At 46.4% G+C, this 13,341-nt stretch overlaps 1 protein-coding gene across 1 annotated transcript in view; it reads right to left on the reverse strand.

Annotated features, from left to right (window-relative positions):
- The window catches only part of LOC116523303 (uncharacterized protein C20orf194-like), a 55,666-nt gene extending 43,586 nt beyond the window's left edge, over nt 1-12,080 (reverse strand). The window contains 9 exon segments of the mRNA XM_032238406.1: nt 1,245-1,315; nt 2,913-3,024; nt 4,880-4,925; nt 6,426-6,470; nt 8,255-8,331; nt 8,711-8,798; nt 9,823-9,859; nt 10,482-10,563; nt 11,913-12,080. Of these exon segments, the coding sequence (XP_032094297.1) occupies nt 1,245-1,315; nt 2,913-3,024; nt 4,880-4,925; nt 6,426-6,470; nt 8,255-8,331; nt 8,711-8,798; nt 9,823-9,859; nt 10,482-10,563; nt 11,913-12,080 (726 nt within the window).
- Between the last annotated feature and the right edge of the window lie 1,261 nt (nt 12,081-13,341).

Raw genomic sequence — 13,341 nt, forward strand, 5'->3', positions numbered from 1 at the left:
GGCCAATCACCAGGAGACAATGAGTTCTAGTCCCAGCTTAGGCATGAAAGACAGATGGATAACTCTGGGCCAATCACTAGGAGATGGTGAGTTCTAGTCCCAGCTTAGGCATGAAAGACAGATGGATAACTCTGGGCCAATCACTAGGAGATGGTGAGTTCTAGTCCTGCCATAGGCATGTAAGACAGATGGATAACTCTGGGCCAATCACCAGGTGATGGTGAGCTCTAGTCCCGCCTTAGGCATGAAAGGCATTTGGATAACTTTGGGCCAATCACTAGGAGATGGTGAGTTCTAGTCCTGCCATAGGCATGTAAGACAGGTGGGTAACTCTGGGCCAATCACCGGGAGACAGTGAGTTCTAGTCCCACCTTAGGCATGAAAGACAGATGGATAACTCTGGGCCAATCACCAGGAGACGGTGAGTTCTAGTCCCAGCTTAGGCATGTAAAACAGGTGGGTAACTCTGGGCCAATCACTAGGAGATGGTGAGCTCTAGTCCCGCCTTAGGCATGAAAGGCATTTGGATAACTTTGGTCCAATCACTAGGAGACGGTGAGTTCTAGTCCCACCTTAGGCATGAAAGACAGATGGATAACTCTGGGCCAATCACCAGGAGACGTTGAGTTCTAGCCTTGCCCTATGCACGAAAGCCAGCTGCCTGACCGTGGGCCAGTCCCTCTCCCTCAGCCCTAGGAAGGAGGCAATGGCGAACCATTCTAAAATCTCACCACCACAACTGCGGGGACCGCTCTAGGCCGTTGCCAGGAATCAAGACTGACTCTAGAGGCACCAAAATCAATCAGTAAAAGAAACATAAAATAAGAGTTATGGTATGTATAAAGCTCCCTTCTAAACCAAGAAGCCCCCCCCTCCCCCCCCCCGTTTGTGATAACTGTTTTGTAGAGCCTGAACTCCCCAGCCTCAGCTGCCCGCAGCCACATCAGCGCTTCCTGTGGCTCCTGGCTCTTTTCTGACCCTCAATCCCTGGAAAAAATATCAAAGGAGCACACACACACACACACACACACACACACACACACACCCCGAGGGAGAATTCACCCTCTTTTGTTTCCAAGGACCTGAAAACCCTCACAAAAGAACAATCCTTCCCTCCCGGCCTTTCACGGGCTTAGAAAAAAAAAACAGCTTTGTAATCTGTTTTCTCGATTTCGTTTCGCAGAGGAAGGGGGGCGGGAAGGGAAACCTCCAAGGCTTTTTAGCAGGAATAGAGGTCCACTCACCAGCCAAGAGGCCGATCTTGGGATGGCCGCTGTGAGGATGAGGTAACTGGTCTCTGTGCTGATGCTGCCATCTGCAGTCGAGGGGAGAAGAGAGAAGAGGTTGAGCTGCTGCTGGATCCTCTCTGAAAGCAATTCTGAAAAGTAGAAGTTACTGGGGGGGGGGGGGGCTTGGGGTTCTCCGAGTCCTCCGAGTAGGAGGAGGAGAAGTAGCAGCAGAAGGAGGAGGACGAGAAGGAGGAGAAGGAGAAGAAGAGGACGAGGAGGACGAGGAGGAGGAGAAGAAGAAGAAGAGGAGGAGGAGGAGGAGGAGGAGGAGGAGGAGAAGAAGAGGAGGAGAAGGAGAAGAAGAAGAGGAGGAGGAGGAGGAGGAGAAGAGGAGAAGAAGAAGAGGAGGAGGAGGAGGAGAAGGAGGAGAAGGAGGAGGAGAAGGAGAAGACGAAGAAGAGGAGGAGGAGGAGGAGGAGAAGAGGAGGAGGAGAAGGAGAGGAGGAGGAGGAGAAGAAGAAGAAGAGAGTTAAGGTTAATTTGAGTTAAGAAAGGTTAAAATTAAGGTTAAGTGAAGGCTAAGGTTAAATTAAGGTAAAGTTAAGCCTAAAGTTAAATTAAGGTTAACTTTACGGTTAAGATTGAGTTGAGTTAAGAAAGGTTAGTTAAGGTTAAGTTAAGGCTAAGGTTAAAATAAGGTTAACTTTACAGTTAAGGTTGAATTGAGTTAAGAAAGGTTAAAGTTAAGGTTAAGTGAAGGCTAAGGTTAAATTAAGGTAAAGTTAAGCCTAAGGTTAAATTAAGGTTAACTTTACGGTTAAGATTGAGTTGAGTTAAGAAAGGTTAGTTAAGGTTAAGTTAAGGCTAAGGTTAAATTAAGGTTAACTTTACGGTTAAGGTTGAATTGAGTTAAAAAAGGTTAAAGTTAAGGTTAAGTGAAGGCTAAGGTTAAATTAAGGTTAAGTTAAGGCTAAGGTTAAATTAAGGTTAACTTTACGGTTAAGATTGAGTTGAGTTAAGAAAGGTTAGTTAAGGTTAAGTTAAGGCTAAGGTTAAAATAAGGTTAACTTTACAGTTAAGGTTGAATTGAGTTAAGAAAGGTTAAAATTAAGGTTAAGTGAAGGCTAAGGTTAAATTAAGGTAAAGTTAAGCCTAAGGTTAAATTAAGGTTAACTTTACGGTTAAGATTGAGTTGAGTTAAGAAAGGTTAGTTAAGGTTAAGTTAAGGCTAAGGTTAAATTAACTTTACGGTTAAGGTTGAATTGAGTTAAGAAAGGTTAAAGTTAAGGTTAAGTGAAGGCTAAGGTTAAATTAAGGTTAACTTTATGGTTAAGGTTGAATTGAGTTAAGAAAGGTTAAAGTTAAGGTTAAGTGAAGGCTAAGGTTAAATTAAGGTTAAGTTAAGGCTAAGGTTAAATTAAGGTTAACTTTACAGTTAAGGTTGAGTTGAGTTAAGAAAGGTTAAAGTTAAGGTTAAGCTAAGGCTAAGGTTAAATTAAGGCTAAGCTTCAGCTGAGTTAAGTAAGTTTAAATTTAAGTTAAGGTTAAGTTAAGGTAAGTTAAGAAAAGTAAAAGTAAAGTAGTAAGGTAAAGTAGTAAGGTAAAGTCATTGCGTATGGGAGTGAAATCGCAGAGGTCTCCTCCCTCCCGGCCACCCAGAGGGTTTCTTCCCCCCCATAGAACCTTTTTCTTTGACAAGAATCTGGGAGGTCAGGAAGGACTCTGAGAAGACCACGGAGCCCAGGCAGCCTCTTCCGGCCAGCAGGTCAGGGATGTCGTACACCGCCATGGTCACCTGTAGCAAACCAGAGGGGGGAAGTGTGACAAACCGGTGCAATTCTGTATGTCTGTGGCTTTTATTTTGAATTTTGTTCCTTCTGCTAAGGGCTCTTTTTCAATTGTTGTGAGCGACAGAGAGCTAACCTATTTGAGATGGGCAGCTATACAAATTGAACAAAACGAATGAGTAAATCTACTAGTGAAGGACGAGAAGTCAGGGTTATGAATTAAAACAGATGTATTAAAAGAGCCGTGGTGGCACAGTGGTTAGAATGCAGTAAGGTCCAGGTGAAGATTCCCCTCGCACATATGTGCTAGTTCAGTGTTTCTCAACCTTGGCAACTTGAAGATGTCTGGACTTCAACTCCCAGAATTCCCCAGCCAGCATTTGCTGGCTGGGGAATTCTGGGAGTTGAAGTCCAGACATCTTCAAGTTGCCAAGGTTGAGAAACACTGTGCTAGTTGTTCCTGACTCTAGGGGGCGGTGCTCATCTCTGTTTCAAAGCCGAAGAGCCAGCGTTGTCCGAAGACGTCTCCATGGTCATGTGACCGGCATGACTCAACGCCAAAGGCGCACGGAACGCTGTTCCCTTCCCACCAAAGGTGGTGCCTATTTTTCTACTTGCATTTTTTACGTGCTTCCGAACTGCTCGGTTGGCAGAAGCTGGGATGAGTAACGGGAGCTCACTCCGTTACGTGGCGCTAGGGATTCGAACCAACAAACTGCTGACCTTCTGATCGACAATCTCAGAGTCTTAGCCACTGAGCCACCAACGTCCCTAGAATGCAGGTTAATTGTGCTGACTGCCACCTGCCAGCAGTTCGATCCTGACTGGCTGAAGGTTGATTTGTCCTTCCGTCCTTCTGAGGTGGGTAAACTGAGGAGCCAGATTTTTGGGGGCAAGAGGCTGACTCCGTAAACCGCTTAGAGAGGGCTGCAAAGCGGCATATAAATCTAAGTGCTATTGCTATCAAATGTTTCTACCTTTCCACAAAATGAAAATATAAGACACGTAGGAAAATCTCTGTTGGTTTTATATAGAGGTAATCCTTGACTTAATGACAGCAATTGAACCCCAAATTTTCATTGCTCAGCTACGCAAGGTAGTTGTTTGGTGAGCCTTGCCCCATTTTACGACCTTTCTTGCCACTAAGGGAATCACTGCAGCGGTTAAATTAGTAACACGCCTATTAAGTGAATCCAGCTTCTTTCATTGTCTCAGGTTCTAATGCAAAATGTCCCCTCGGGTCACTCAAATGTACTACATTTTTCGAAGTATAAGACAAACCTTTTCCCCTCTAAGAGTGTGTGGAAATGTTGGTGCGTCTTATACACTGAATACAGCCATTTTTGGCCTCCTGAAGCTCCGCCTCCCACCCATTTTTCGCAAAAACTGAGACGTTTTTCGCAAAAACTGAGACGTTTTTAGCAAAAACTGAGACGTTTTTCGCAAAAACTGAGACGTTTTTCGCAAAAACTGAGACATTTTTCGCAAAAACTGAGACTTTTTCGTAAAAATTGAGACATTTTTCACAAAAACGGAGGCGTTTTTGCCTTCCCCCAGCAGCCTTCTGCAGGCTTCAGCAGGGCTGGGGGAAGGCAAAAATGCCCCCTTCTTGTGAAAAAACGGGCAAAGAACGGGGCATTTTTTGCAAAAATGGAGGCATTTTTGTGAAAACGGCCCATTTTTCGCAAAAACGAGGGCGTTTTTGCTTCCCCCCAGCCCTGCTGAAGCCTGCAGAGTGTTCCTGGGGGACAAAAACTTGTTTTTCTTACTTATCTCTTCGAAATCTTGGTGCGTCTTATACACCAGTGCGTCTTATAGTTGGAAAATACAGTAAACAATTATGCAGCATGCCCAAAAACTCACCGTTTTAACTAAGTAGAGGCTGTCCTTGTTCTCCACTGGAATAATTCTGTAGGGAGGGGAAAAAAAACATTTTAAGGAGGCTTTCATTGCAATGTATGGCAAGTCTCAAAGGTTTAACCTTGATAGCATCAGTTGGGAAGAAATAAAAGGGGGAAAAAAATCCTTCAGCACTGGAAGAGAGAATATCTTTTTTTAAATTTCCTTATAGACAATGAATTCTTATCGCCCCCCCAAAGTCTTGCTTTGTGTTAAGACGTGACAGTGAGTAGTTCTCACGTGGGAAGAGCTGCTTTAGTAAAGTCTTCCTGCCAAATGGCCATCAAGTGACCCTGGGAAATGGCAACCGTCGTTAAGTAGGACATGCCAGTTGTTCGAGTCCTGCCTTGGATATGAAAGCTGGTGGGGTGAGTTGGGCCAGTCACCAGGAGATGGGGAGTTCTAGTCCTGCATTAGACAAAAAAGCCATCTGGGCGACATTGGGCCAATCCCCAGGAGATGGTGAATTCTAGGCCTGCCTTAGGCACAAAAGCTGGTTGGGTGACTATGAGCCAGTCACCAGGAGATGGTGAGTTCTAATCCTGCCTTTGACATGAAAGCTGGTTGGGTGACTTTAGGCCAGTCACCAGGAGATGGTGAGTTCTAGTCTTGCTTTAGACACGAAAGCCAGTTGGGTGACTGTTGTGGCCCAGCAGGAGCCGCTGGAGCTCCGACAGCGAGGGGCCCTATGAGTCGGCTCTGGAGGATGTGGAGGACCCTGGACAGGGTTCCGACTCTGAGCAGGGTGCAGAGAGGCTGGTTGGCCACCAGGAGGCGCCTGAGCCTTGGACCAGTGGGGAGGAGACAAGGGAGAGTGAGCCGGATGCCAGTAGTGAGTTGTTCCTGGATGCACGCCATCGAAGAGCTAATAGGCGTCAGGAACAATTACTCAATTACAGGAGGTGATTGCACTCAGCTGGTAGTCATTAGGCTCCTCTCCAGACTATAAAAAGGACTGCTTGTGCACACGCCCCTCTTTGCAGAAGTCAACACAGAATTGAATGTCGGAGAACTTTGTATGAGCTTGGCAGGCTGGATTGCTGCCAAGTCTTATCTACGTTTAATGCTGCCCAAGCTTGTCGGTGCTGGGTTGCTGCCAAGGACCTGTTTGTTAATTAAATGCCGTAACTTATCTCTGGCTCGGAGTGTGCGTTGGTGTGGAACGAGGGGGGTCAGAACAGGTGACTATGAACCAATCACCGGGAGATGGGGAGTTCAAGTTTCGCCTTGGGCACCAAAGCCATCTGGGTGACCGTGGGTCAATCACCCGGAGAGAGGGAGTTCTAGTCCCGCCTTAGGTGCGAAAGGTATGCCGGGTTCCTCTTTCTCAGCCCAAGTCACCTCACAAGAGTTGTTGCCATGGGGAAAAGAGGAGGCAGGAGCCTTCGGGGAGTTCAGATATATATAAAAACAGTGGGATAAAAAAAAATCTAATCATCATAACAGCAGCAAACCACAATCAACAGGCCATCATGGAACGATGTCTGGTCAAGAGGAGGAAAGGACTCACCTCCCTTGGTTGTTCACAGCTTGCATCCAGAAATCAATCTTGGTGCTGCGCAAAAGAGGGATCATTATTTATTTTTTAAAAAGAGGAAGATAAATAAAAACGCTGAAGTTAGCCAGATTCCCCGGTTACACTAAATCAGTGTTTCTCAACCTTGGCAAGTTGAAGATGTCTGGACTTCAAGTCCCAGAATTCCCCAGCCAGCATTCGCTGGCTGGGGAATTCTGGGACTTGAAGTCCAGACATCTTCAAGTTGCAAAGGTTGAGAAACACTGCACTAAATGTCGTGTTGCACAGGAGGAACGCACAAGTAATCCTCAGCGCATGGCCACGATTGTGCCCAAAATTTGGGTCGCTAAGCCAAGCAAGTCGTTCAGTGAGTTTCGCAACCTTTCTTGCCACCGTTTTCAAAACGGAATCCCTACAGTTCGGTTAGCCACACGGCCGTTAAGCGAATCCGCCTTCCCCGTCGACTCTGCTCGCCGGGAGGTCGTAAAAGGGGACGGCGTGACCCCGGGACACTGCAACCGTCGTAAAGACGTGCCAGTGGCTGAAGCGTTTAAATGTCAACTAGGAGATCGCGGGAAAGGGTTGCAAAGGTTGTGGGTGTGAAAAACAATCCTAAGCCACTGTTTTCAGGGTCTTTGCAACATCAAATGGCCACTACGGCCGTAATCTGAGGACTACGGGGAGTGTAGAGAATGCATATGTGGGTACGTGCATAATTTTGTATTTTATTTATTTATTTTGCCACGTTTACTTAGTAGGCTATCGGAGGGGGTGACCCTTTGAGAGCTGCTTCTAACGAAATTTCATATTAATGTTTGCCAAGTAAGGTACATTCAAAATATTAGCTTTTTACTTTAAGTAAAATACTTAAAGTATTTTAAGTCTCTAAAAATAAGGTATCATGGTTTCAAAAATCAGCCCCAGGTGAAACAATCCGCTATGCCAATGTTGGCGAACTCTTTTGGCAAAACGGGAGTGTGCGTGTGTATGCGCCAGCGGGCTGCTCTTCTGGCTTTGGGCGTGTGCATGTGCAACGCCCTTCCCCGGTCTTCCGGTTTCTGGTGCGCATGCAGGCGCAAAGACCAGAAGGCCGGTGCCACACTGGAAACTGGAAGAGCACCAGCCCGGTGCGCCTGTGCGCGGGAGAAACCAGAAGAGCAGCCGCCCAGTACGCACATGCGCACTGGGCAACCGCTCTTCCGGTTTCTAGCACTCCCACGAGCATGAAGACCAGGCGGCTGGCTGGCTGAGCAATGGGCGACGGTTCGCGTGCCTGGAGAGATGGCTCTGCGTGCCACTTCTGGTACCCGCACCATAGGTTCACCGTCATGGCATTATACAATCCCAGTTTGTACAAAAATGCTTAGAACAAGGGCGTCAAACTCATGGCCCGCGGGCCGCAATCCGGCCCACAAGGCGCTTAGACCTGGCCCGCGGGCCGGCCCTGGAAACGGTGGTGGAGCGACCCGTGGTGCCTCTGCAAGCAAAAACAGAGCTCGGGAGGACCTAGGGTGTCCTCCCTGAGCTCTGTTTTTGCTGGCGGAGGGTTATAGGAGGTTGTCGCGGATAGAAACGGAACCCGGGAGGACCACACGCCCCCTCCCTGAGTTCTCTTTTCAGTCCCGGATGGCTGCCAGAGGCCGTCGCGGCTCAAAACAAAGCTTCGATGAGTGATGTTGAGCTGGCCAAACCCACCCTGGCCCGAGGTCAAACACAACCCTGATGCCGCCCTCAATGAAACTGAACTGGACACCCCTGGTTTAGAAGAGAGAGAGAGAGAGAAAGAGAGGGAGGGAGGGAGGGGGAGGGAGGGAGAGACGTACCGTAGCGGAGTTTTAAAGCATGAGAGTTGAAGAGCATCAAGCGTATTGAAAAACACTTTCTCTGCTGTTTCTTTCGCCTGTGAAGAGAAAGGAATGGGGGGTGGGGGGTGGGAGTCAAATCCAATCAATGCTATACTAAAAAAAAATGAAGAATAAGTACAGGTAATCCTTGACTTACAACCGTCCATTTAGTGACCGTCTGTAGTCACAAAAATGCGACTCGTGACCATTTTTCAAACTTAACCACCACATCGCTGATAAAAGGGACGCGTGCATTGGTCATAATTGCGAGCTAATTGCCAAGCATGCGAGTTTTGAATCACTTAACGACCATGGGAACGCTGAAATGGTCGTTAAGTGTGAAAAATGGGTGATCGGTCACTTTTCACAGGGCCCCTGTAACTTCAAGCGGTCACTAAGTGGGGTGGTTGTTAAGTTGAGGAGGGAAGTGCGTACCTTTGTAACATGGGAGGTTTTTGAGAAGGTGTCTATGCCAGCCAGGACAGCTTCCACCACAGCAAAATAGATCTGAGACAAGAGTTTACTGGAAAAGGAAAGAAGAAAGGCCACACGGATCACGACGGTGAAGATTTTTAAATTCACACAATCCAGAGTTCTTTTAAGGAACAGAGTCGCACAATGATAGGTTTTTGTTTTCCAAAAAAAGAAAAGTCCCTGAAGGAAGAAGGAATTAAGGGTTGTCGTTTATGGATTTCAAGATCAGAACAGGGAAGAGAGGTAAAATAAAAATAAAATATAAATAGAATTATAACTGCCTGTCAAAAGTCTGGAAAGCTTCCCTTTCCCCTTTGCCTTCTCTTCCTTTTTCCTTTCTGTCCTTCCTTTTCCATTCCATTCCTTTCCTTTTTCCTTTCTTTTCCTTTTCCTGTTTTCCCTCCCCCTCCCCCTTTCTTTTCCATTCCTTTTCTTTTTCCTCTTTTCCTTTCTTTCCCTTCCCTTCCCCCTTTGCCTTCTCTTCCTTTTTCTTTCTTTCCTTCCTTTTTCCTTCCCTTCCTTTTTCCTTTCTTCCCTTCCTTTTCCCTTCCCTTCCTTTTTCCTTTCTTTTCCTTTTCCTGTTTTCCCTTCCTCTCCCCCTTCCTTTTCCATTCCTTTTTTCCTTTCTTTCCCTTCTCCTTTTCCCTTCCCTTCCTTTCCCTTCCCATCCTATCCCATCCCTTCCCTCTTGTTACTATTTCCATCTTCTTTCTTATTCACCATTCTTTATTTTCTTCCTTTATTTTCTAATATTTGTAATTCTCTTATCTTGTTAAAAATTCTTCATTCAAAATTATGTTTTAAAAGAAGACCCTGAACACAAAGTAAGCCTTAGTAACTAGGTGCCATTAGTAATATATAAAGAAAGCAAAGAAATCTAAATCTAAAGTATATTAGAAGAAGCCTGATTTTTAGATGCAAATCAGAGCCTTTGGAGTGGGAAATAAAAAAAGCATTCAAACTGCAATTGTGTAGTGTGTACAACAACAACTGACAACGACTTCTTCTGCTCAGCCAAGAGGTGCTTTAGAAAGGACCATGGAATCAGAAAAGTATTTTTTTTTTAAACTTACACTTCTTCTGTTTTCTTTTCCAATCCATCGCCATTCCCTTTTTACACAAATAAAAGAGAAATACGGTTATTACTCTCTCTCTCTCTGCCATGGCAAAAAAAAAACCACATCCTCCACCCTTCAATTATTATTTTGCATCATTCTCTTTTCTATTTCAAGCTATTTAGATCTCATCAGCTAGCCATACCCACGCTGGGATTCAAACTTGGGCTGTTTTTTATATATTAGGCAGTTATATTAACCTCTAAGCCACAAGCTCTCCTCCCTTATCAGCTGAGCCAAGGGAATGATTAAATGTTTTTTTTTTTTTTTTGTCAAAGCACCTAGTATGCCCAAATATGGGAGGGAGCATACTGCATGTATATTTCAACCAAACTTGGAACACAGATGACTTACCTTCTGGAAACAAATACTAGGTGGGGGACGGGACACCCCTGGGGTGTGGGTGTCTGTGGGCGTGTGTTCCAGCATAACTCTGGAACGCCTGGCCCGTTAAGGAGAACGAGTGGGGCGTCCTAGAGGAAGTTGCTGTCATCACTCCTGGTTTGCATTTTGCCTGACAGTCCTGTGTCCTGGTGAGCATTTCTTAAGGCCCGACTAGTGTGGGGAGCCTCAGAAAGCAGGCAGGGGAGAAATCCTGGCTCAGCGGCTGGACTTACCCAGGTAAGGAGTGTGAGTGGCGCCAAAGAAATAGGTCCGGGAACAAGCCAGGGGTCCCTTGGGGGAGACACACTGGACCACCTGTGGTTGAGAAGCACAAAATGGACTGGTCAGTTAGGATCTCCACATCCGTCCGTCTATCTATCTATCTATCATCTATCTATCTATCTATCTATCTATCTATCTATCTATCATCTATCTATCTATCTATCTATCTATCTATCTATCTATCTATCATCATCTATCTATCCCTCTATCTACCATGTTTTCCGGAAAATAAGTCAGGGTCTTATTTTCTTTTGACCCCAAAATAAGCACTTGGCCTTATTTTTGGGGAGGTCTTATTATTTTTTAGGTGCAGGAGGTGGCGAGCGTGGCCACTTCATGGCTTCTGCTGTGTTGCGATATTATCGGGGAGGTCTTATTTTAGCGCATGCGCTCAAAAGCCCGATTGGGCTTATTATCTGGGGAGGTCTTATTTTCAGGGAAATAGGGTATCCATCTATCCATCTATCCATCTATCCATATCCATCCATCCATCCATCCATCCATCCATCCATCTATCTATCCATCTATCTATCCATCTATCTATCCATCTATCCATCTAACTAACTAACTATCCATCCCTCTATCGATTTACAGTATCCCTCTATCCATCCGTCTGTCTGTCTGTCTGTCTGTCTATCTATCTATCTATCCATCCATCCCTCTATCAATTTACAGTATCTCTCTATCCCTCTGTCCATCCTTCCGTCCATCCATCCATCCATCCATCCATCCATCTATCTATCCATCCCTCTATCAATTTACAGTATTCTTCTAGCCCTCTATCCCTCTGCTTATCTGTCTGTCTGTCTATCTATCTATCTATCTATCTATCTATCTATCTATCTATCTATCTATCTATCTATCCATCTGTCTATCAATTTACAATATCCCTCTATCCCTCTATCCCCGTCCGTCCGTCCGTCCGTCCGTCCATCCATCCATCCATCCATCCATCCATCCATCCATCCATCCATCTATCGATTTATCATCTATCATCTATGTATATCTATCCATCCATCCATCCATCCATCCATCCCTCTATCTATCCATCTACAGTATCTATCCATCCGTCTATCCATCCATCCGTCTATCCATCCGTCTATCCATCCATCTATCCCTCTATCCCTCTATCCTTCCCTCTATCCATCCATCTATCTATTTTCCACAATTATTATTTTTACAAAGAACACAAGCTGGTGAACTGATCTAACACATCCTCCTGCTCCTATTTTCTCCCTGCCGGAAGGAACTCCTGTTCCTCTATTTACGAAGCTTCACAGCTTGAAGACGAGTGAACTTCAACTCCCAGAATCCCCCAGGCAGCGAGGCGCAAGGCCTCGGCCACAGGGCTCCCCCAACTGCTTCTGAACATGTCAGCTCACCATGTGCTTGGCGACGCTGCCAGCCAGGCCCGTGTTGCGAAGCAGGTGCCCTTCCGAGGGGAAGCTGAAATTGCCCGAATTCAGGTTTTCTCTGGACGAGTGGGTGCCAAAGAGCGCAAACGGTTGCCTGCTGGGGCTGATCAGACACACAAAGAGCAAATGACACATCTCCCTTCTATAGCAATAGCAATAGCAATAGCAGTTAGACTTATATACCGCTTCATAGGGCTTTCAGCCCTCTCTAAGCGGTTTACAGAGTCAGCATATCGCCCCCACAGTCTGGGTCCTCATTTCACCCACCTCAGAAGGATGGAAGGCTGAGTCAACCTTGAGCTGGTGAGATTTGAACCGCTGAACTGCTGAACTAGCAGTCAGCTGAAGTGGCCTGCAGTACAGCACTCTACCCACTGCGCCACCTCGGCTCTTGGCTATGGGAAGCCAAAGCGCTAAGAAACAGGCCACGGGTCGAAACGGGGAAAGAGAGAGAGATTTAAAAGCGCAATACTGCAGCAGGAAAAATTGGCAGGAGTTGGGAAAACATCTTTTTCCCGGTAGCCATTTTTAAAAATTTATTGGATTAAAAGTCACACATTTTCTTGGGTTGCTGCTTAGGTCAACAGAAGCGCAGAGGGGATGGAGGCGAAAGGACCAGGAGGGGGAAGCTATGGCATGCGAGCCATCGCCTGTTGCTCTTCTGGGTTCCCATGTGAAAGCGCCAGAAACGACCCGGTGCGCATGCATGCCGGCCACCTGGTCTTCCGGTTTCTGGCACAGATGCGTGCGCGAAGGCCAGCTGGCCAGTATGCATGTGTACACCAGAAACTGGAAGATCATCTTCCCCGTGTGCGCATGTGCGCCAAGCGACTGTGCTTTCGGTTTCCGACATGCGCATGCACACTGACCAGCGGGTTGGTGTGCACATATGCGCACCAGAAACCAAAAGACCAGGTGTCTTGTGCACATGCGCACACCAGAAAGCAGAAGGCCATCTTCCCGGCGCGCACATTGTTCCAGTTGTTCCAGTTTCTGGCACACACGTTCGTGCATGCGTTTTTCCCCGGCAACACTGCGATAGGAGAACGGAACTGCTTCTCCGTTGCTCCATCCCCTCTGCGTTTCTGTTGAAATCAGCAGCAACCCTAGAAAATGTGGGACTTTAAATAAAAAAATGACTGCTATGTATCCACGGAGAGCATCTGCAAGCCTTGAAAAAGATGCAGCGGCTTTAATGATCTTAATAGCAATAGCAGTAGACTTATATACCGCTTCATAGGGCTTTCAGCCCTCTCTAAGCAGTTTACAGAGTCAGCATATTGCCCCCAACAATCTGGGTCCTCATTTTACCCACCTCGGAAGGATGGAAGGCTGAGTCAACCCTGAGCCGGTGGGATTTGAACCGCTGAACTGCTGATCTAGCAGTAGCCTGCAG

The sequence above is a fragment of the Thamnophis elegans genome, unplaced genomic scaffold (genome assembly GCF_009769535.1).
Source record: "Thamnophis elegans isolate rThaEle1 unplaced genomic scaffold, rThaEle1.pri scaffold_160_arrow_ctg1, whole genome shotgun sequence".
In the NCBI taxonomy this organism is placed as follows: domain Eukaryota; kingdom Metazoa; phylum Chordata; class Lepidosauria; order Squamata; family Colubridae; genus Thamnophis; species Thamnophis elegans.